Genomic DNA, 23,586 nt, shown 5'->3' on the forward strand with positions numbered 1-23,586 from the left:
GAATCCCAGCTACTATCAGATTAAGCCAATAATGCAATCTTTTACCACAAGAGGGCAACAGCAACCAATAACTGCGTTGTCAATATAATTCATTCAATTTTAAAGAAATCCATAGTTATCCAATGTAATTTCATACATTTCTGAAAATCAATTATGTCTAAGGGCTATTTTGCATGAAACTAATTTATTGCCTTTTATAGGCACTATAACAAATGTGATAACATGCATGTCCAAATGATGTTATCACACTAATAAAAATGAACACTGAATAGTAAAACTGGTCTTTTTGCAGATAACATGATAGCTTATGTCATATATATTTGCATATTATCCAATTCTACAGCTGGTCTAACTGGTCTAACTGGACTATTAATACACTATTCCCTCAGGTAAGGGAGAAACCTAAAAGGAAACATCACGTGGCATTTATACAGACACACAACATGTATTCACACATACTAGACACACACTCAGGCATACACATTTGTTTTCTCTCTCCCGCACGCACATGCATGCGCACATTCACTTGTTTACCCCCCCCCCCCCCCCGATCCTGAGATGACCTAGCTGCTTCCCTTTTCTGCAGTTTGAGTGCTTGTACATTTTTCCTTCTCTTTCTTCAATCTGTTTCTTTCTCTCTCACTCTTTGTCACAAATACACACACACAAACGCTCACACGCACGCAGACACACACACAAGCCACCAGGCATTGGATCGGTACCAGCCTTAGCGAACCTCATCCCAGGCTCATCTCTTATCCTCCCTGAGGAGAATGGGGGGGCGGCACCAGCAGATGACAGAGACAGCTTGGAAAGCTGTAAAGACTAAAAAGAGCATGCATCTTACCAACACACTGCACTTTTATCGAACAGAATACATTTAGCGATAGGTCACAGCTCATAAAAAAATAAGGGCGGTATAGTAGCATAAAGGGTAAGGAGCTGGTCTTGTAACCTAAAGGTCACAGGTTCGATTCCCAGGAACACTTGTCGTTGTACCCTTGAGCAAGATACTTAAACAGCATTGCTTCAGTATATATCCAGCTGGATAAATGGAAGTAATGTTATGCTATGCAATATAAAAAAAGTCATGTAAGTTGCTGTGCATAAGAGCGTCTGCTAAATGCCTGCCACAAAGTACATTTCTGCCTATGGTCCCCAAATATTCAAGTTGAGGTGTGGCCCCTGTTTGTTCCATCTCTCTCTTTCACACACACGCACACGCACACGCATTCACACTCACACTCACACTCACGTCCGTTCGTTTGCCAGGTCAAACTCCCCACCACCACACCCACATGTCCAGCCTGGGCGGTCTGCCAATCTGTCTCGCACGCTCTCGCTCTCTCTTTCGCTCTCTTTCTCTCCCTCCCTCCCTCTTTCTCTCTCTCTCCCCTCTCGCTCGCTTGCTCGTTCGCTCTGTTCCGCAGTCTCCTTTGCCGAGCTCATTCACAATGCAATGCTTACAGTGCAGGGTGGTTCTGCAATTCGCTAACTGATCTCTCTCTGTCTCTCTCTCCATTAGCTTTCATGGAAGTGCATTCTGGCTCGAGTGACAGCCAGGCGAATGCGAGTGTGTAGGGATGCTTGAACAGTGAAAATAGCTGGGGGAAGAAAAAAAAAAAAAAAAAGGGCGTCGCTGGTGTCTGATGCCGTGGAGAGAGCAGTCGGCACCTCTCTCTCTCTCTCTCTCTCTCTCTTCCCATCGCTCTCGCACGCTCATGCAGCTGCCCTAGACAGCCCCACCGACTCCGCTCGACTGGATGGAGGCGCAGGGAGGGGCAGCTACCCCAGGTAGGTGCGGGCTGTGGACCGTGATGCCGGTGGCCGTTGGTGACGCATTTGCTCTGGGGTGTGTGTGTTCGGGATGTTCAGGGTGTGCGGCTGTTTTGGACTAACGTGCAGAAATAAGGATTCATCAGGTCGAAATAGAGAGATGGACATTTGTAGAGAAACTAATAAAACATGGGTGGAGATAAGAGACTGAATTAAAGATGTGAGCAGTGGAAAGATCCGTTGGAAATTCTAGTTCTGAGTTGGCCTAGAATTATGTCTTAATGTAACATGCAAAAAAGTTTTTCTTTCATAATCTGCTTTTAAAAGATACGTTTTAATCACTTTTCTCTTACATGTATTCTTGCAGCGTTCAGCATTTATAGCTAGAATACATGACAACATAGACAGTGGGATTGAAGGGATCTAAATAAGCACTTTTTTTCTGTGTCTCTAAATCATTTAAAATGTCCATTTAAGGCCATTACATCGAGAGTTAGGGAACCAAGTATGCCTATACTGGACCTCTCTGCCGCTGAACTAATCTAGAATAGTGAGTAGGGCATTCTTAGTTTTTTTCTTTTTTTCATTGGTTGTGTCAGATGACAGTTCTGGTTTACAAGTGGCTGTGATTTATTTAATTTTATATTTGGAAAGTCTGAATCGAATGGCAGGTTAAAAAAAAAAAGACAGCTACCAAGTACAAAAATAAAAGTAATGCATACATTTATTTGAGCTTTTACTGTTATTTAATGGATGTGCCCTTTTATTTTCCAAAAACAAGTTCTACTGTCAGACAGGCTCTGGCTAAATCAGAGCCAGCATTTATTCAGAATTTCAGTTGCACATTGTCATGAAACGCGCACCGTCAATATGCTAGCCAAGCATCCTTTTATTGGCTAATGCCATGCAGCCATGGCAAGTTTTACAAACCGCTCATGGAAAGCCTAACACTTCAACGGCAACCGTGATCGATGAAGCACTTTATTACGAGCGCGGGATGAAATCATATATGCACCGTCTGTTTTGGTTCGTGCAGCGGAGAGAGAAATCGATGGCCCGACCACAGGGGCTCGCGTATCCCCTTTGTGAAATCGGAGCCCGCGGTGTTCAGTCTGCATTCGCCGCGCTGCCAGCCTCTTGGCGTAGCGCCCTCGCTTCCGAGCCCGTGGGCCTCCTCCCCAAATGAAACGGGCGGGCGCGGCGTTAACCACTCCAGCCTCGCTGCCTGGGAACAATATTAGCGGGCGCAGCCTCCCCCCATTTGTTGGGTTGACAGGGGGTGGGGTGGCAGAGAAGAATCCTCACCAGTCCTCCGGACCTCCCTGTCCTGCCCCAGCGCTTGCTGCTGCTGCTGCTGCTGCAGAGACGCTGAGCGGGGGTCAGCACGCCCGGCTGCGTGACTCAGTGACAGGGTGGATAAGCTGCAATCAATAAAGTACGCCCTGCTCCGACAGACCCTTAAACCAGGGGAAGAAACCACACGGCTTAAAGATGCCCCCCCCCCCCGCTCCCACATACTGACACACAGTCCTGTTATTTGTGTGCCTTTTAACGGCTCTGGCTGCCTGGGCCTTTGCCCGAGGATATCTATTTTTGTAAAGACTGTAAACAGTCCCGGAGGGATAATGATGTCACGTCCGTGACACTGGTTAAATGTCACAGGGAATGCTTCTTGCTTCATAATAAGAATGATTAGAATGTGTTCTTTTGCTAAAAAACGTTGACCCTGAGATGAGCTAGCTTCTTTCTTTTTCTGCAGTTCGAGTGCTTGTACATTTTTTCTTTTCTTCTTTCTTTCTCTTTCTTAGTCACAAATACATACACGCATGCATGCACACATACACAACAGGTATTATTAACAGAACAGAGTGACTGTGCTCCCACTCTGAAATACTGTTTAGTCACAAGAAAATATTGAAGGACAAGAGGCAGATCCTGGGGATTACGGAGAATTTGACTTGTGACTTCAAATCTTTAAAAATAATTAACATTCTCCACAGCAGCATTCACATTTAAAGCACCATTTCACAGCGTATTAATTCTGGGAATAAATCTCTTTATCTAGGAGCAGCATTATGTTTTCATTGAAGAGGCATAGCTCTACTATAGAATAAGATGGAAGGTAATGCTGTGACACCCTTTTCAGAAAGGATGACTCCTCAAAATGCAGGATCATCTAGACCACAGTATAGCTGCTAAAAGTGCACCATAGAGTTCTGAGAGTCAGTGAGACTTGTGAACACAGGAGCTGCACTCCCTAGAAAGAGCTTTGGGTTTAACAAGGCTTGCACATCCTTATTGTTACAATCCTGCTGCAGAAGCACCCCACTCTCACTCTTCAAGGCCTTAACATCTGATTAAATTTGAGAACAACTTGTTTCAGTAAACCTATATATTAGGTCAGCAAAGTTAGCAGCCCTCCAGGAGAGATACATTTCAGAATCGCATGGTAATAAAATATTCAAAGTTAAAAGCCAATATAATGCAATATATTGCCATATAATGCTGTAAACACAAACACAAAATGATGCTCAGTTCAAGGTTTGTTTGCTGTGTATTACTACTCTTAATGTGAGGTATCCACTCAGTTCAATCTTGTTAACAAGTTGCATGTTAAATTTTTACCAAAATTACTTTTGAGCTTAAACAAGTGATTTAAGACCCCCACAGTGGTACAGACCCATAGCAATGGGCGGGACAGAGGGGGCTAAAGGTCTACCTGCTCATTCTGGCCTACCTTCTCAAAACGCGATCATCACTAGCGTAGTGACACACACACACAAGGCCAGGAATACATTCCTTTCCATGACAGAGCCAAGTGCGGCTGTCAACCACCCACAGGTTCCTTTCGCGTTGTTACATTATTTTTCTCTTCTTGAAATAAGACTGACGTATGGAAAATATGCTAATGTGAAATATTGTCTTTGAAAGGAACCCGGCAGCACCGTGGGATTTCTTTTTGCATAGTATGAACCGTATTGAAAGGACGCGCGGAAACTGTTTATAACCTTCACACAAACAGCATGTCAACCTTTCAGTGAGTTTTATACCTTTTTTCGCCCGCTGTCAAGCAGCCTGAACATTTTCACCATTTAGAGTTTAACCGAGCGATTATATTCTGTGCACACCTCCGTAGACATAAACCCAGCTCATGCAGGGGTTACGAGCAAACCCTTTGACTTTGAACGGGAGCGTTTTTATGGCAGGGGGCCTGGGTCACCTTTTTCATAGCAGGCAAACGATGCCAATCCATATCCATGGGTGGATTCCTCTGGAGATTGTTTAAAGGGGAATTACACTTTAAAACACACATGGGCTTATTTTATTTCAAATTTTCTTCTAATGAATGTGTCGACATTCATTTTTCGATTAGTTATTTCGTTTTGTTAATATTTTACGATGTTTTGTCGTTTACCTTTGCAAATTCAGGAAGTAGACAGCATATCATTGCGCGACTTCAACGCTATTCTTTTCCTCGAAGAAGAAAAAACCAGAAACCGTACTACTACGTGGACTTGCGCTAAAAAAAATAGGTCCTTGTTTCTAACGTTAGACATTTAAAACGAAATAACTAATCTAAAAATGAAGGTTGACACATTCATTAGAAGGACAATATAAACAAAGTTAGCCCATATGTGTTTGAAAGTGCAATTCCCCTTTAATTGTTATTTATTCCCCCCCAGTTTCTCCCCAATTTGGACGCGCAGACTGTGTCTCTCAGGCCTCCTCCCGCGCAGCCTGTGCCCGGGTAAAGAGCGCTGCCGTGGAGGTGCACGCACTCCTCCAGGCCACTGCCTATTTTCCACACCACAGAGCAGGGCAGCGCAGAGCACATTTCTCACTGCTGACAATCAGCCGAACCCACAGCTGCTTCGCCGTGAGCAGCTCGGGAAACAGCAGCCCAGGACCCAGGAAGCCCTGGCAAAACCGAGTCTTCTCTCGCCTTACCTGTGGCAGGAAGAAGAAGAAGAAGCCCGACACATACTCACGGTCATCATCGGTTGTTCGCGATTTTCCACCACGCCAACCACGTTCCGTTCTGTGATCCGATGTCACCTCTGTCTGCCGGCCTCACTGACTTCCCCCCTGAATAAAACATAAGGAGGAAAAAGCATAAGGAGGACACGCTGTCTAATATCCAATAAAAATATATACAGTATACTGTGTATTGCAAAATCTGAAAGTGGCAATAATTTGTATATTTGCTTATGTATTGTAAAGTGTTGCGGTAGCTTGAGTCACGAGTTAAAAATCCTATCCTCAAAACATATGAGAAAGGACTGTTAGATGAAAATAAAAATACATTTGAGATTAAAGTAGGAAAATGTACTGGCCAAGAATGTCCCTTGTGTGTTGTGATGACTGATGATTGTTTCCGTTTGGGATTCTCTCTTCCGTTGCCTACCTTTGTTTAGCTTGCTACCCACACGGTGTGTGCAAGCCATTAGCCTGCACAGCACTGTAAACTGCAAGGCAAGTTGAGAAAACCATTTCACACAAGACCTTTTCTGCAGAGGATGGAAAGACATTAACACGGAGAAAAGCACGCAAATTATGCCAGGTATCCGGCTCTTAGAGCGAGCTAATGATAGACGCTGAATTTCCAGGCTGAACAGAAATGTGCAAGGGGTTCTGGTTTTGTCATCCTGTTAATGCACTGTTCCAATGCATCAATGGCCTCTACATTCAGACAGGCCAAGGCACCATTTTAATGCGCAGACAGACCCCACATTTGCATACTGAATCCAGACTGTGCCAGCACTGGCAGGCCAATGGTCCCAGAGAGTGACACAATAATGGCCCTAGCGTCACCTGTTATTACAGCATCTCATCACTCACTAGTGACCCCCACTGGTCACTGGAGCACCTGCAATTCCATCTGTTGAGCTGCACACAAACTCTCTTCACGCTGACAATGTTTGTATTAACCCGACTTGTGAACTGTGGTGTGATAAGAAACAGCTTGGAATTTGCATGCTTTGGAAGAGGGCTCACGCCTACCTGTGCTCTCCAGAATTAATAGGAGAGCTGACAGCGGAGGTTACAGCAGGGGCTATTCCAAATGAAGGAGAAAATGGGGGGGGGAGCTTTTAAAAAAATTTGAAGAGAAATGCCTGACCTTTCCTCTGTCCTCCACAGTGGAGCCCAGCAAAGACATTCAGAACCTGCTGAAGTCCTCCAGCTCGGGAGATCTGCCCACAGCGCCTTCCCACAATCCTTCAGCAGAGGAGGAGAGTGGAATAACTGTCCCCATCTCTGGGCTGCTGCAGGTCACAGAGAGGAGACGTGAGTACAGGCTGTCTTGGGGGGGGGTGGGGGGGGGGGGGCAGGCGACCCCGGAGAGTAGCCAGGGTTAAAGATGTCACGCCAACTGCCTCAGCCAGTCACGTAGACGCATTCTCCGTACTTCTCACACGAAGAATGTGTCTGCGTGAGTCTAATCTGTCACATCTCCCAACATTGCTGCGTGTTCCCGCAGTACCACACAGCACGGTCTCCGGGCTGCAGACTGCTTCCTAATTTGGATAGGGTATCACTGTTCCATATGTACATGTTCAGTGTTAAACAGCAGGCATCTCCTTTCAAGGAGTTTGCATTTGGCGCGGTTCCTGTAAGCATGACCTTACATCCAGGGTGCCTTGTTGTGTCTTGAACAAACTTGGCAAGCAATGTGCCTTAGCCAGAAATTGCCCCTTGGGAGTCCAGAAGCAGGAATGCACGGATATATTTAGGAAGATCAGGGGACCAAAGTGATGAATCTCAAGCTGACAGGCTGCTGTGTGCCGGCATTGTCTTTGGTATGCGCACTAGCTGAAATGCCCCATTATGTGGCCCAGGCAGAAGAAGCGCTTCCTCTCCCTTCTTCTCTCGCGTTGAACGAGCTCCAAGATCGAACAAGAGGGCCACTGCCACGGCCACACAAGACAGCGTCTGTCCGCGCACGTCTCAATGCACAATCGAACAGGAAGCCCGCGAGGGCCAGCGGGTCTCTCTCTGAAGCCTAGAAGCGCCAGGCACTGACACCTGGGAGACAGAGGCCCCACACAGGCAGAGCACGGGGCACCAATCCCAGAGCGCATCAGTGTGAATTAGTTACGTCAATCACTGTAGATGTGGGAAAAGTATCAGAAAGACAAGGCCACGATGGCTTTTCTCAGACCTGTCAAAGGTACATTATTACAGTGCGTGGCTTGCTCTCAAATGTTACATGGTAAATGGACTGCATTTATATAGCGCTTTTATCCAAAGCGTTTTACAATTGATGCCTCTCATTCACCCATTCACACACACACTCACACACCAACGGTGAAAGGCTGCCATGCAAGGTACCAATCAGCTCGTTGGGAGCAATTAGGGGTTAGGCGTCTTTGCTCAGGGATACTTCGACACACCCAGGGCGGGGGATCGAACCGGCATGCTCTTACCTCCTGAGCTATGTCGCCCCTATGTACTTGAATGTTTCCAGTATGTTACTTGAACATACCACATTTGTGTTAGCATCTCAATAGGGAGTACTGTATGTACTAATATGCAAAACACGTATCAATTGAACCTTACACCACTGTAGAATAATTGTGACAACCAGCTTAATGAGTCAATAATATAACGTTTTCAGTGTTTTAGTACTGCATTTTTCCAGTGATAGGTATCTGTAGTGATTTGGCATCATGTAATTGTCATATCGCAGATATTTTCCAAAACAAGGTTTTGCAATAAATATTATTCACTGGAAAATATATGGATATAAACAGTTAGTGACAGTAAGTGCTGCAGGAACGAGATCCAGGATAGCAGCGATGTAACCTCTGATCATTATAACGATGAGTTCTGGGATGTGAATCGCGTAACAACCTCTGTATGCAGTCGCAGTACAGGTAGCCTGGTCAGCTGATGTAAGCTTTGGCCCGGTGTTGCGGTGTCTCTTTCCTAAAAAGCTGCTCTGCTGAGTCCAGACACGCAGAAACAATGGAAATTTCCTCACACGCTGTTTTTCTGTGTGATATTTTTAATTAATCTTTTTTTTTTTTTTTTTTAAACCGGGTTTCTGTTGTGGCCACAGCCCCGCCCCTCTACACTGACCTCTGAGCGACTGCCCCACCGCACGCCTGCCACTTACTGACAGGATACCGTTTTCCCCGGCACTTTCAGGGCCACTTGTTTATTCCTGAAGCGCACTCACTGCTAATAGCAGCAGCTCGCTGGTAATGACTGCATCCATCCCTGTGCTGCCGATGCCATTCCGCTGTAATGATGGAGCCAATTTCTCCAGTCTGGCCCTTTGCACAGACGGCCAGGGCAGCCCACCGACAGGCTGAAGCAAAAGGTCATTATTTCTCAGCAGAAAACATGAAAGGGGCCACGGTGATCACAAGAGCCGAGGATTCCCTCCTATGCCCCCCCCCCGCCCCCCCCCCAAAAGTCTGCTTCAGCGTCTGCATACATGATCGTATGATGGTCACGCCCCAGCCCCCCAAAACCAAGTCTGCTCCAACGTCTGCATACTTGATAGTCACGCTCCACCCACCCCCCACTCTAAGCTGCCTGTGAAGGGTTTGCAAGGTCGGACCCCACAGAACAGAGACTGGCATGGTGCTCACAGGGCTGCAGTAGGGGGAATCACACAGAGCTTCCCTGGGCTCAGGGAAGACAGGATTTTTAAGAGGAGCTCACTCAAGAAACAGGGAGACCGAGGGCTCGTTCCAACCGCTTATTTTATCCGTCCTTGGCTCCTCGGCCCATGTCTGACCCGGAAGTTGATTGAGGTCCGCCAGCTTCACGGTCATCCCAATCCGTTAAAGGCTCCTTGAAGGAGCTAGGTGGGAGGAGCTTGGAGGTCAGACAACTAGTGTGACTGAATGATCGCCACGATCTACCTCCCATCAACTGACGCTTGACTGAACAACGACTAATACGCGTTTCCTTGATTCATCCATCCTCAAAGGAAACCAAGCAAAGGACAGGGAAAAGAGGAGTGTCCTGAGTCCTGACGGCAGAGATGGGGGAACAGAACTGAGGAACTTAAATCCTGCCTAGACCGATGGAGTCTGTTATGAATGAGCGGGACTCAAGCCACAGTTTATATTGGGCCAAAAGCCACAGAAAAAGCCTTTTGAAGGTCTTTTCTTACTTGAGCATCATTTATAATGGTCAGCAAAACAAAAATAAAAAAAAACACAAACAGAAGCGGCTAGAGGAACGCTTTATATCTTACATTTCCAACGTTTCTCAGTCATCTCAAAGCTGGAAATTTTTTTTTTTAAATCACTATTGCAGTCTGTCTATTGCCGCTGTGCATTTCCAATCAATTATTCAGAGCGCGGGGGCGTAAGTTAAAAAGGAAACAGAGGTAGGAGAGGAACGAGAACAGCAGGCGGGAACGGAGAGCGAGTGGGGAGGGGGCGTTCTGCAGTTATCGCCCGCTCCCCTCTCACTGGGGGGGGGGGGCTTACGAGCAGAGAGCGGGCGCACGTTTTCCCAAGAAAAAGATATTCTCACATGCTAATTTTACACCCCCTCTCTCACTCTTCTCAAAGAAAAAGAGCAGCTAGAGATGAAAGAGGGGTGCCAGACACATACCCCTGACTGCGTAGAGGAGGATGGCTTTGTTTAATGGCCATGGATTCTGCTGTTAGGCCTAGAAGCATGGAGGCGGAAGGGTTGTAATTCATTCATGTAATTCAAGATTACATAGGAAAGATTCAGCATGTATTAAAGCTTTGTGTAAAATGAGGTGGTACAGGCAATCTTATAATTATATATCCTATTATTAATTATAGATTTTATAATTATATACTGTATTCACACTGGATGCGTAAACTACAAGTGGTGTAACATTGCCTGTGCCATTTTTATAGGCTGTTGTGGCATATTAAATTGTGGTTTCAGAATAAATGCTGGGCAAGACCATTCTGTGTGATGCTTTACAAGTGGAAGGATTCTTACCAGAATCACCCTGAGGGAAAACAGCAATCAAAAACCCCCTCGCGCCAGACAGAAACGTGATCTTGAACGTGTCGAGATAATTTAAAGGGTCGCATCCTCACCCTCAGCCCAAGGTGAAGCACATTCCATTGCTCCAGCGTGACAATTTCAGGATCAAGTTTGGAAAACGTGGAGCCCCTCGCATTCGTGTCCGCTTTGGCCCTGAACGAGATCCAGCCCTGGGGCGGTGAGATTTACTTCCCCCAGCCGAACAGGCATTCCAGGAAATTACACCTGGGGACGTTACGAGCGGGGGGGAAACAGAAGGCCCAGTTAGAATTTAGATCACAGAGAACTAGTTAATGAGTCAGCCCTTCTGCTGCGCTGCTGTCGGCCCCGTAAACAAGTGCACCCACACTGACGCATTAAGGACACGGGCTCTCGCTCAATAGAGGAGCACTTCCCTGCCTCTTCAGTGCCGTTACACCGCTTTTCACACTGAACTGTGAGGCACGGTCAAGCAGGGCGAATCCCATTTCCAACCCTGTGGGAAAAGCACCACGTACCTACTGCCTTTTCTGCCACACGTGACACGTGACACGTGACACGTAAAAGCCTTGGCTATTCGATTTAGCATAATTTTGCTTTGTTTCGGTCTGCCTTTTTTCCCAACAATATGAGACGTTAGATGTTCCATTTAACAATATGTATGCAGAACAAAGCTCCGTGCATCCTTGAAAACAAATTACTGCTAAAATAATGCTTCTGTTCTCCCCGAAGACTCGCTCAGCAGCTCAGCAATGGGAGAGCTCCTCATTACAGAGATGAAAATTTCACTCGCATCAGTCTGCTGACTGTTTGAATAATCCTCCCCTCCACTCCCCCCCCACATTGCCCTCGCTGAAGGGCACACAAATACAAAACAATTCATAAATAAGCCTTTTCAGCAATCAGTACAATATTAAACTATCGCTATCGAGCCAAACAAATGGCTGTATTGTGTCCATTCTGAAACTCCCTTTGTAGGCACTCCCTGGGTTCCTATAACAGGTCAGTTACTCAGCTTAGCATACACAACAAGCACGCCCAGCTGAATACCCTGAATTAATTCAGAGTACAATGCTAAACATATACAGGCCACGTTCACAATAAGCCCAAAGGGGAGAAACACGTGCATTAAAGCATAAGCTAAAACCACACAAATACCATAACCTGAATTAGTACGAATGGTAGGAGCGCAATAGGGAAAGGATAGGAGGGGACCCAAAATGCAGTACATTAAACACTGTGGTGTGTGTGTGTGTGTGTGTGTGTGTGTGTGTGAGTGTGTGTATGTGCGTCCATGTGTGCGTGTGTGTGTGTGTGTGTGTGTGTGTGTGTGTGCTGTGTGTACACCCACACATCTCATGACTTAGCTTTTTCTAATCAAATATGCATAGGGACAATTAGGTTATGTGAAGTCTCTGTGACATTTACAAAACTAAGTGGAGCTAAATCAGGGACACAAACACCCCCCTTACACATGCCCACACACACACACGCATGCATGCGCACGCAAGCACGCACACACACACACACACACACACACACTCGCACACAAGCTATTATGTCCTGCCAGCGCAGGCTGTTTTGTGTGCAGCTGAAGCATCGCGTTTGTTCTGTCAGTTTGGGGAGGTGCGGAGAGGCTGCCGTCCGTCGCCCCGTGAATACAGAGTGTGTGCAGGGCAGGCCCTGCCCCAAAAAGCACAGCAGAATTCCTCCTGATCAGTGGGGTAGCAAACGCACGCTAGCCCTTAAAGCCACAGGCACCCACAACACCGCATCCAGCCGAGCCTCCCAGGACCCCGGGGCTAAGCTAGCACCGGCTGCCCGGAGCCAACCTCCGAACCGTCTCCTCCTTACACACTCGAGCGAGCGTCCCGCCGCCTGCAGGGAGATCTTATTTAAGCTCCGGTGATGCGGGGATCACAAGGCTCCATTCATACTGCGTTCGGCAGAAAAATGAGTGCTTTAACAGTCAGATTTCAACCAGACAAAAAGAAGATTAAAAAAAGCTGTTTTGCAGGATGTAATCCTACCTCAGTGCGGGCAGACACAGGCCAATAATGCACTTCACTTGGGGGGCGGGGGGAATCGCTCATAGTGGAAGTAATAATTTAGTAAAATATCTTCCCAAGAATCTCCATGAAATGTGTAATCAATCGCAATTGTCAGTCATTAATATCACTATGAAAGCAATATCAACAGGTTTAAACAGTATTTTAAACCTTCAGCCTGAGTGCCACAAACCAGCAGATTAAAATAGCAGCCCCCCACTTCCATTGCTCATTACAAATCAGGAACGTCCAATCGCAGCTCTGGACCGGTCCCAATCCTTCAACACCATCTGTGAATCTTCTCCATCTGTCAGACTCCTCACCAGCACACACACCCCCCTGAAGCCCAAGTAGCCACCCAAGCCAAGCGCTTATTTTCACAGTGCAGCAGCTCTGCCATCACGCCTCAGTCCACGCTTTCTTACAGGACACCATGAGAAACGGCATTGGGGCCACGGTGAGTTCATTAACAGAGGTTGGAAGAAGACGCAGGAAGAGTTTAGAAGCTGCTGAAAATTGAGCTGCAAAAAAGTGTTCAGACAAACAATACATCGTTGGGTCAGTGTGAAATGTTGTGAGGGAGAGACTCTCTGCCTTCGGTATTAACCCCCCCAACTCCGCCCCCCCCCCCTTTCTCCTTCAGAGCCCCTCAGTAGTGTATCCTCTTTGGAGGTGCACTTTGACCTCCTGGACCTGACCGAGCTCACGGACATGTCTGACCAGGAGCTCGCAGAAGTCTTTGCCGATTCGGACGAAGAAAACCAAAACGAGTCCCCAGCAAGTAAGTACCCTGGGATCTGCTGTACTCCTCACCATCAGCGTACCGCAGACCAAAATTATTCCTAATCCTTCTCCCTGACCTCCAAAGCACAAGGGGTTGTTCCACATTAAGACAGGTTAGCATGCTCCACACTGAGACAGGTTTCTCATTACAGAAAGTAATTGAAGTTTGCACCAACTGTGTGTTCCGTGGGTACAGAGTGGCTGTGATTTGTGCACTCTGTTTTTAGCTGAAATGTAAATTTAGAAAGACCAGAGAGACTGCAGAGATTCAGTGAGAAGCCTGCTGCTCCTTTCCCATTTCTATGGTCTTGGCTTTGCTATCAGGTGCTAATGGGTCTCACTGTTCATTTGTGTGTGCCAGGGGTGAGGAACGTAACCATTCTGTCGGTTGTGTATAGAAAGAAAAAAAAGATGATCCTTTGAAAGGTTTATTGAAAGGTGCCTAGAAGCAAGAGGAGAAAATATTTTAGCTTTCTTGGGGGAGTGGCCTTGAAGATTTGACTTGGAGAGTAGGAGCGACTGCGGAAGAAGCTTAAAGTGCTTTATCCACATTTAAGGACAGTTAAATTCAACGCCTTTTTTAAAAACCGGTCAATTCACACAAGAATATTCTCCACAGAAGTAATTATGTTTGGAAAAAGTAACTGTTGTGAAAAAAGCAAGAACCACCCTTGCACCTTTTTCACTGAAAGAACAGAAAAGGTGCACAGAATAGCTGGTGAACCCATTAGGTGAAATACAGACTTGAAATAGCTGGCACTAGGTAAGCACAAAAACTTGAACACCAACTGCAGATCTCAGAGAATTTTCAACGAATCGTGTTATGTATAAAAAAGTAGAATTAATCTTAAGAATAATTTTACTTTGACTCCGTTTAAAATTCTGTTTCATGCCCCTTCCCCTTTCTCCCTAGTTAGGAAGATCCAGTTGTATACATTAGCGCTCATGGTAAAAACCTCTCTGGGCTAGCTCACAAGCTGGACTAGAAACAAAGATCAGTCACAGGATGTGCTAGCAAAGATCAGTCACAGGATTTCTAATGCAGAGATCAGCTGCAGGATGAGCTAGCAGAGATCAGTCACATGACGGGATAGCACAGAGATCAGTAACAAGATGGGCTAGCACAGAGATCTGTCACAGAGATCAGAAGCAGCAAGTCATTGGCAGGTTAACAGAGAGACTTGCAGCCACCAGCAGGGGTCGCTAGAGAGGGATGAGCTGCAGATCCCGGCAGTAGGCACTAGCATGGTCTGGATTTGGTCCCAGCCAATGGGGCTCACACATGCACAAGAACAATCCATTAACCGAGAAAAGCCAGACCCCAAATTCATCTTTTTAAATAATCATGTGTCTGCAGGAATTGTACAACTGTCTTTCTTGGGGGAACATATGGCAGTGGAGAGCAGGGTCACTGTTTCAAAAGCCCCCCCCTCCCCCATTTCCTCTCTCTCGGCTGTTCCTCTGGGTCTGGAAAGCCCATGATTATTTGATTGGGTGCAGCCAGAAAGTGCATAAGTGTGTCTCTCCTTAATATTTCATTCGACAGCACTGTTGGCTCCACCTGCCTCTCTCTGCCTCTCTAATCTGGCTTCAGCTACTGATTAACTGGTTTACACAGGTCTGAGGAAAGTTACAACCACCAAAATCCACCCCCCCTTCTCATTTCCTCCCAAAATAGAACACCTAGGGGATGTCGCAACTGTGCAAATCAGCGACATTAGGCTGGAAAACGAGACTGATTGAGGTCCAAGCACCGTTCCGCTAAGGCACTGACAAATGTGTCCCTACAAGCCCATGAATCTCGGGACACACTCGCCGTACGCCAGGTCCACAACACAACTAAAGAGCCGCCACAGCTGGCGCAGAACGGGCCCCGACGATAAGCATCGCGGTAAGGAAGGCCCCCGCGGGACGTGGCGGCACGCTCCCAGGAGATTTAGCGCAACTTTCCCCAGGGAAAGTGGAGCCAGGAGTTCCAAGCGCCGCACTGACGGAAACGCTCACGAAAGGGAAGTTTAAACAGGGCCGAGTCCGGGAACGCGGGCGAGAGACACGAGAGAGAAGGAAAGCAGAGACGCAGAGTCTCTTGTAGTGATTCACGGAGAACTCAAACCCAGTCACAACGCTGGAAATGGGGAAACTGCTCAGTTGTCTCCGTGATTCAGTAGTTACGCAGTAGGACTGAATGATTTCTCTCACCCGCACGTGACCTTGAAACATGAATGCGTGAACACCCGCTTCACCGATCACAACACAAGTTCACAAACAGATTCAATACAGCAGTTCTTCAGCAATAAATCTGATTTTTTTTTTTTTGTAGCATTGATTGCGCAGACATTCTGAGCTACTCCAGTTTAGATTTTGATAAAGAATATTAGTCACATTTATTAAAACGGTCACAATGGTAAAGGCATTGTTTCCAGTAGAAGGATCTGTAGCAAACTGTAATACGGAGGTAGGCTGAATTTTAAAAGCAATGTGAACGCTTCCAATAAAAAAATATCTTTTTCAGCTGAACATCTGAGTGTAAACCACAGGGGTTTTCACATTCAGAGCCAAATACCAGCGGTATTATTTGCTCAGACATGCAGTGTGGTGCAAATAAATACATATTTAGCAAAAATGCGCATCTCGGATGAAGGAGGATTAAATTAAACACCTTGGAAATCTTCTATAAATGCAGGAAGGTTTGGGATTTACCTGCTCAGTCACAGATGCTGAGATGACTATTTTATTATCATCTCAGCAGGTGTAAAAAAAAATGTCCCCACTGTCATTTAACATTATTAGTAAAAGTATCATTGTAACTTTAAAACTCCAAACGGCCTGAGGTTGGAACTCCTTCTCATGAAGCCAATTTCTTTACAGAGACAGACGTGGTACAATGAGAGAGTGGGACCTGTAATCTCCTCAGTGGCCAAGCAGCCAAAGCCACTGTTTGCTGAGTTTTCTAACAAGCTGATGCTCATCGGCTGTGAAGCAAGAAATCTGCACCAGCTGTTGTTGCTTACCCTTTACAGATTCTCTCACCTACACACACAGACACACACACATACACACACCTACACACACAGACTCACACACACACACACATACACACACAGAGACACACATACACACACACCTACACACACAGACTCACACACACAGACACATATACACACACACACACACACCTACACACACACACATCTACACACAGACACATACACACACACCTACACACACAAACTCACACACACACACCTACACACAGACACACACACATCTACACAGAGACACACACACATCTGCACACAGACACACACACCTACACACACAGACTCTCTCTCACACACACACACACCTGCCAGATACCCCATAATGCTCTGAGATTCAGCACTCCACTCATCTCCTTTCTCAATATGCATCTCCACTCCTGTCCTCAGGCGTCCCCCAGTTTATTTGTGCTTCATGCAGCTTAAATAGCCTCAGACTTCTCTCTAATGCAGCACGGTCTCTGCTAGCTGTTTTCGTTAGCACCGCAGTCCACTCCACCCCACCCCTTCCCCAGACAATAGCATCACACAGATCTACCCATGCCTGCAGGACCGGCCTGCCTATGATAATGAGTTATTACAACCTTAAGCCATATGTATTTTTTTTTAAATCCTTGCTGACTATAATATTGCAGCCCTAAACAGTTTGATTAAAAAGAAATATATTTCCAGCCCCGCTTAAACAATGGTATTACAGTTCCTGCCCTCCTGACCTGTAATAGTCCTTCAGTCATTACTGGGGGGGGGGGATCACTAATTGCATCTCCATTCCAGGTGCAGGTGACAGTGTCTGGCCAAAAGCAGTCTGGCCCGGTGTGCTAAGCCCAGACAAAGACTATTAAATTCAATCAGTCGTGAACTCGACCATAATATTTTGGAACTGCCTCTGTTCATTTTAATGTGCATTCCCCGGCCTGTTGTTAGCCATTTACAGTGGCTGTCTTCTCAAAGAAACGCCCCCACACAATGATGGACGGCCACCTGGAAGGACATAAAGCACAAAGACACATTCCCTCAGCTGGAATGCTGGCCATTAATACACACGGCCATTATGCCGATAAACACAGAGACAACGTCTTCTAATTAAATGCTGACAGGACAGCGTATTATTTTCCACCGACGGTTGACTGACAAGAGAGGTGAATTGGGTGCAAGCCACTGGACATGCAGCAGCAGCCAAATTTCCTTATTTGCTCTCTTTCTAACCCACTATATTCTGCATGGCAGAGCATCTCAACGGATAAGACATAATGAACTTAACAAAGTTCTTCAGTCGCAGACTCGATGCAGTCATCAAATGGAATTGACCTAGTGAGTCATTAAATTAGTCAAAACTTACTTTGTTCTAATAGTTATGCTGACTTGAAATAGGGGGACTTGACCCATTGAAAGGCGAGGTTGCAATATACTGTAGTACTGTACACCAGCCCCACTCCCCCCACACTTTTTTGGGGATTAATGAACAAATTCAACGAATTTGGGCCAATGAACACATGATATTAGGGATATGGTCGCACTCCTGTAAAATAAAAATAGATGATTACTAAGTTAAGGTAGACAACCGATAAGAATAGTCTGTTGGCATGAAGAACTGCTGACACCCGTTCTATTTACACAAAATGCAAATGCACTGCAGTTTGCCAAACAGACCTTGGAACACCGTGGTGATCAAACGATCGGTGTACGATCAGGAGGAATAATGTTCGCATGGCATGCCAAATAAGCAAGCCAACTGCCATGCCTGGTCATGGCTCATAGCAGTTACAGTATCTGCAGCATGATGACATTTCGTATACCAAAAACCATGTCCCAAAGGGGATTCACTCAGATGCTAAACAAGAGACCCGCACTCACCACAAAAAAAAATAAACTGTTCGATTTGAAAAAAAAATGCACATTTGCTGTGAGGTGTCAGCGATACTGGCACGTTGGGAGAGGTGTGTGCACTGTACAGGTCCATTTGCTGTCTGCCCCATCATTGATGTGCCAGGACATCACAGCACAGCAGTGTAGCACTATGGTTTAGAGAATTGGGCCTGCAACTCCAAGGGTGTAGACTCCATTGCCAGGTGGGTCTCTGCTGTTGCACCCCTGAGCAAGAAACTTAACATGAATTACTTCAACTAAGTACTAGCCTATAAATGGACCATATGTGCAGAGAATATACACTGCTGTGGATAAAAGCCTCTGCTAAATGCCTGAAATAAAAACACAAGTTGTGCTGGACACTCGAGTCAGAGAGTTCCGAGAGCCAGGAGAAGAGAAGAGAGACGGAGTCCGGAGAAAGTAGATTTATATGACAGGCAACTTGAATCAATTACACCTAACTTAATGGATCACCTTATTAACCAGAGATTGAAAGGTGGAGGGGAATGCGAGGAGGGCTTCTGAAGACTGTAACGCTTTCACAAACGGTCGCCTGTGGTCAGCGGCCAATTACGTTCGCCGCTGGTGTGATATCGCTCAGCCTTTTAGAGCGCATGCCTTGGGGGGGGGGGTTTGGGGGGGGCGGGGGGGAGAGTCTGGTTTCACGGTCAGCCACAGTGCGTGGGAGCCCTGCAGGATCCATCCCAGCCCAAACGAACATCCCAGAAGGATGCCAGTGAGCTTCAGTTACGTGAGAGGAAGCTGTCAGCAACGGCCATTTGGGAGGGTGGGACGCTCCCCCCGAGGCGCGTGATGGACAGGCCTCCGATATCTCCCTGACCGAGTCCTGCAGCCGCGCCACTCCTCGGTCATCCATATTCATAGAGCGGTCCATCAGGCATCACAACGCTGGGCTATGACAGCGCTGCTGACAGGGACGGCTCAGCCATTATTTACCTCAGACAGCCTCTGATCAGCCATCACAGTACGGCTCAAGGGACAGCAAAATATCATGTTCACAGTCAGTGTGCATCTATTAACACACACGCACAAGCGCACACACACACACACACACACACACACAAGCACACACACATAGGCACACCCGCACTCACAGGCACACACACACACACACACACACACACGCACACACACACACACCCAAACACACACACACACGCAAACACAAGCACACACGCACACACACACACACACAGTTCTTCAGGGTGTCAAACAAATTATAGCACCAGTTAATGAAAATTGAGCATGTGCACTTTGGATCAATTAGGGGAGATGCTTAACCGCCTAAAATTCTAATAGTATTCATTAATATCTCAATTTGGGATTATTTTTTACTTTAGCTTCAGACAATTGTCGTGGGAAAAAATTACCGAATAAACAAACAGTTCAGCTCTCAATACTCAACCTATTGTGCATTGTTCACCTGCTGTGATATTATCCATGGTCAGGTAATAACAATCAAATCGCCATCTGAGAGCAAATTTTCCCCTACAAGAAAATAAACACCACTGACTTCAATAAAAGCATAGGTCAGCTTGATAAAACAGGTGCAGTGTGTCAGTGGCTGGGTACACAACTGGACTGCGTGTTTTCGCATAGGACTCATTTTCGAATGTCATTTTCGGAGCCTAATAAAGAGAGCACCAGAGTTTACTGTAAACAGCGTTGCACTGTGTTGTGATGGAACAATGCCCCTGTACAACCAACCCCTATCATGACTCATCAAAAAAATTCCCCACATGGTCTTGACTAGAGTTGCACTGGCTAATGGAAAGCATACATAGTTTACTCACTGGGAACAATTTTATACATACGTCTGCCTTTCGAAAATTTAGTACTTACTTAATTTTCCATATAGTTGGTGATATATTTGGGGCGTAAAGCACATGCCTGAATATACACAGTCTTTGAGTAGGAGTCCTGTATGGGTGAACTCTTTAATGAATTATTCAGTACATTCCTCCGTCTCATTTATTTGAATAGATCCATAAGATTTGCATACTGAACATGGGCAGTGCTGCTCTAAATTTAGAACAGATTACTAATAGGAGAGGTTATTCTTTTTCCACAAGCAACCTTCTTCGCGCTATGGAACCAATTATTTCCAGTTTAAGGAATATTTAGCCTCTAAAGCTGAAAATGCATTCTTATGAAGCACAACATGGCAATGCGGTAGAAGTACACATCTGTAGCACAGCTATTTCACTGCAGCAGCATGTGGTGAATTACCACATCATGTCTTATTCTCAGTTGGTATAACACAAGCTGCAAGACAACTGCCAAACAAGACACCACATTAGGACGCTGCGTCCGATGTCTGGCGTTAAGGAAGCCGTACGAAATCATTAACATGCAAAAGATGAGTTCCTGCAGCATCCAGCAGCCAGCGTTTGCACAGTGATGGATGACCTGCTGCTCGACGCCATCAATATCCCTCCGGGAACAGGGAGAGAGCCGTCAGTCAGTCTGACTCGACGGGAGCCAATCGGGCCACGCCTCCATAGCGCTGTCACCATGCTAACTGGAAGACCAAAGACCCTTGGGAGTGGTAAATGGTAAATGGTAAATGGACTGCATTTATATAGCGCTTTTATCCAAAGCGCTTTACAGTTGATGCCTCTCATTCGCCAGAGCAGTTAGGGGTTAGGTGTCTTGCTCAAGGACACTTCGACATGCCCAGGGCGGGGTTTGAACCGGCAACCCTCCGACTGCCAGACAATCGGTCTTACCTCCTGAGCTATGTCGCCCCTTATGCAAGATGTTCCGACTGCGAAAACCACTTTCTGAAGACAACAGTCCATTACACTGTTGCCTCCCAGCTATGTGAAAAGTGACAGAGATATCTTTGAGGATGGCTTACTTACGCATTTTCTTGGCTTTGTATTGATAATGAACCAAGAATCATTCGTCCTCTGCCATTTCTTCCCCTGCAATAATGATCATTATCAGAAACTATTGAAATATCTTACCTAGTGAAAGGAAAAACATTTTCTGTCCACCGGTGAGCCACATAATTCTCTAAAATTAACAACAACAAAAAAATCATAAATGCTGATTTTTTTTCCACAAAAAGATGAGACAGAAATCCCCATTTCCCTGACAGTAATGGCAAGGGAAGAAATGAGATGTTCAGGAAAAGTTCCCGGCTAATACGCGTAGCTATTAAACTGCGTTTCCCTCCCTTCAGCACAAAGCCAGTCCCCCGATACTTGTCTGCCTCCTAATACACTGTGATGTCACTGCCCAGGTCTGCACAACACACACCAAACCCTGAGATGCTAACGATTTGGGAAAGCAATTTGCTGCAAAAAGCCAGACTGCAGCAGCAGGGCGCACCTTCTTCTTTCACACAAATACCCTTCCTACTGACAGTTACATAAATAATACTATTATTTTTTTGTCTAGCAGACACTTCCCTGTGATGATCAATACGGAACGGGCCCAAAGTGCTTGAACTGCAAGGCTGTGACTGGCATGTGGGCTGGAAGTGTAATTACATCGAAAGGCCTGGCGCTGCATCGCAAGCATGTTCTAACACAAGTGAGGGCGTAGTGAGGGATTAGGCGGACGTGTAAGGCTTCAGGGCTCAACACTCTAGCATTTTTTTCCCCAAGGAACACATGCTCCTAAGCTGAACAATCTAGGAGCATGCTAACACATCCCACTTCATAGTTGTGCTCCTAAATAATCCCCACCCCCAATTAGCACACATCTACTCTCAGAAAAAAAATGCTCCTAAAATGGGAGCACTGTAGAGCCCTGACAGGATGAAACCGGTGCCTGCCTGCGGCAGATGGGTTCCCCCTCTGAGTCCGGTTCTGCTCAAGGTTTCTTCCTGCTATCAGTCAGGGAGTTTTTCCTTGCCACTGTTGCCCTAGGCTTACTCTCTGGGGGCCGGTTCTCTGTGGAAGCTGCTTTGTGACAAACCTCCTTCGTTAAAAGCGCTATACAAATAAAAATTGAATTGAATTTAATTGATGCGAGAGGATCTCTGCGGTGCTGTGTGTCCTCTCTCCGCAGGCCATCACCAGCCCCCCCTGCCGCGCGGCGGGTACATGCGCTCGCCCTCCTGGACCCGCTGCGGCAAAGGAGAGCCCGTGCGCGACAGGAAGCACCACAGCGACTCCGACACCACGGAGCCCTACCTGAAGATGGAGCGCCCCAAGCAGCCCTGAGGCGTCCCGAACCTGACAGGGTCCCGGACCTGAAGCCTCCTGGACCTGACTGGGCCTGGACCTGACGGGGCCGGGGCCTGGGCCTGGACCTGAGGCGGCCCGGACCGGACGCCTCCACCCTGAGACACAATGGTGCTAAAGGACCTGTCACACCAATGCTGCGCACTGTACCATAAAAAAAACGCACTGATTACTCTCAATACATACATTTCTCTTGTTTTACACGCGAGGGATTCTGTTAGCACAAAAAAAAGCTGCTGGGGACCATGAATTTTATCCTGGAGGGAGGCCAGCTGGGGAGGGGGGCCCCATTTGGCAAAAAAAAAAAACAGCCAGCCACGATGCATGCTGGGACTTCGGAACATCACCAGCCACAAAACGCTACGGGCGGCTGTGTGGGGGAGGAGGGGCGGGACTGGCGCAAAGAGACTGAACTGAAGTCCCCGCCCATCAGGCGGGGTTACGACAGAACACCCTCATTCAAAGCAGAACTACAGCCAAATACTCACGGTACAGCACAGGTCATAACGCTCACTCATGACAGGCCATAACCTGCACTTATTTTACTGTAACTTCTCTAAAAACTTAAAACTTAAAAACAACAACAACAAAAAAAAAGCCCAAAGCCTATATATCATTTTCTGCCTTTTTTTGAAGTACCTGCGGTAGTCGTCAGCCCCTGTAATGTGCTGAACGCTGTAACATGTAAAGCAGTGGACCGTGGTACAGTGAGCCAGCAGTTTGTGCCCTCATCTGATACGACCGATGGACCGATGTGCAGGACACCTAGTGGCCAGAGAACCCAAGGAGACAACTCCGGAAAAAAAAAACGTCAAATCTGTCACTGATATTTCATCAAACACTGTGCATTTGACAGTCAATAAAAAAAAATAAAGAAATCAGAGGAGA

General features: G+C 46.5%; 1 protein-coding gene across 1 annotated transcript; it reads left to right on the plus strand.

The window, feature by feature from the left end:
• Positions 1-1,415: 1,415 nt before the first annotated feature.
• dbndd1 (dysbindin domain containing 1) lies at positions 1,416-23,586 on the plus strand. The gene is made up of 4 exons (XM_064314007.1): positions 1,416-1,794; positions 6,916-7,062; positions 13,438-13,575; positions 22,523-23,586. The coding sequence occupies exons 1-4, from the start codon at positions 1,764-1,766 to the stop codon at positions 22,675-22,677; spliced, it is 471 nt and encodes a 156-aa protein (XP_064170077.1). The 5' UTR covers positions 1,416-1,763; the 3' UTR covers positions 22,678-23,586.

Source organism: Anguilla rostrata, chromosome 16, assembly GCF_018555375.3.
Source record: "Anguilla rostrata isolate EN2019 chromosome 16, ASM1855537v3, whole genome shotgun sequence".
Lineage (NCBI taxonomy): Eukaryota > Metazoa > Chordata > Actinopteri > Anguilliformes > Anguillidae > Anguilla > Anguilla rostrata.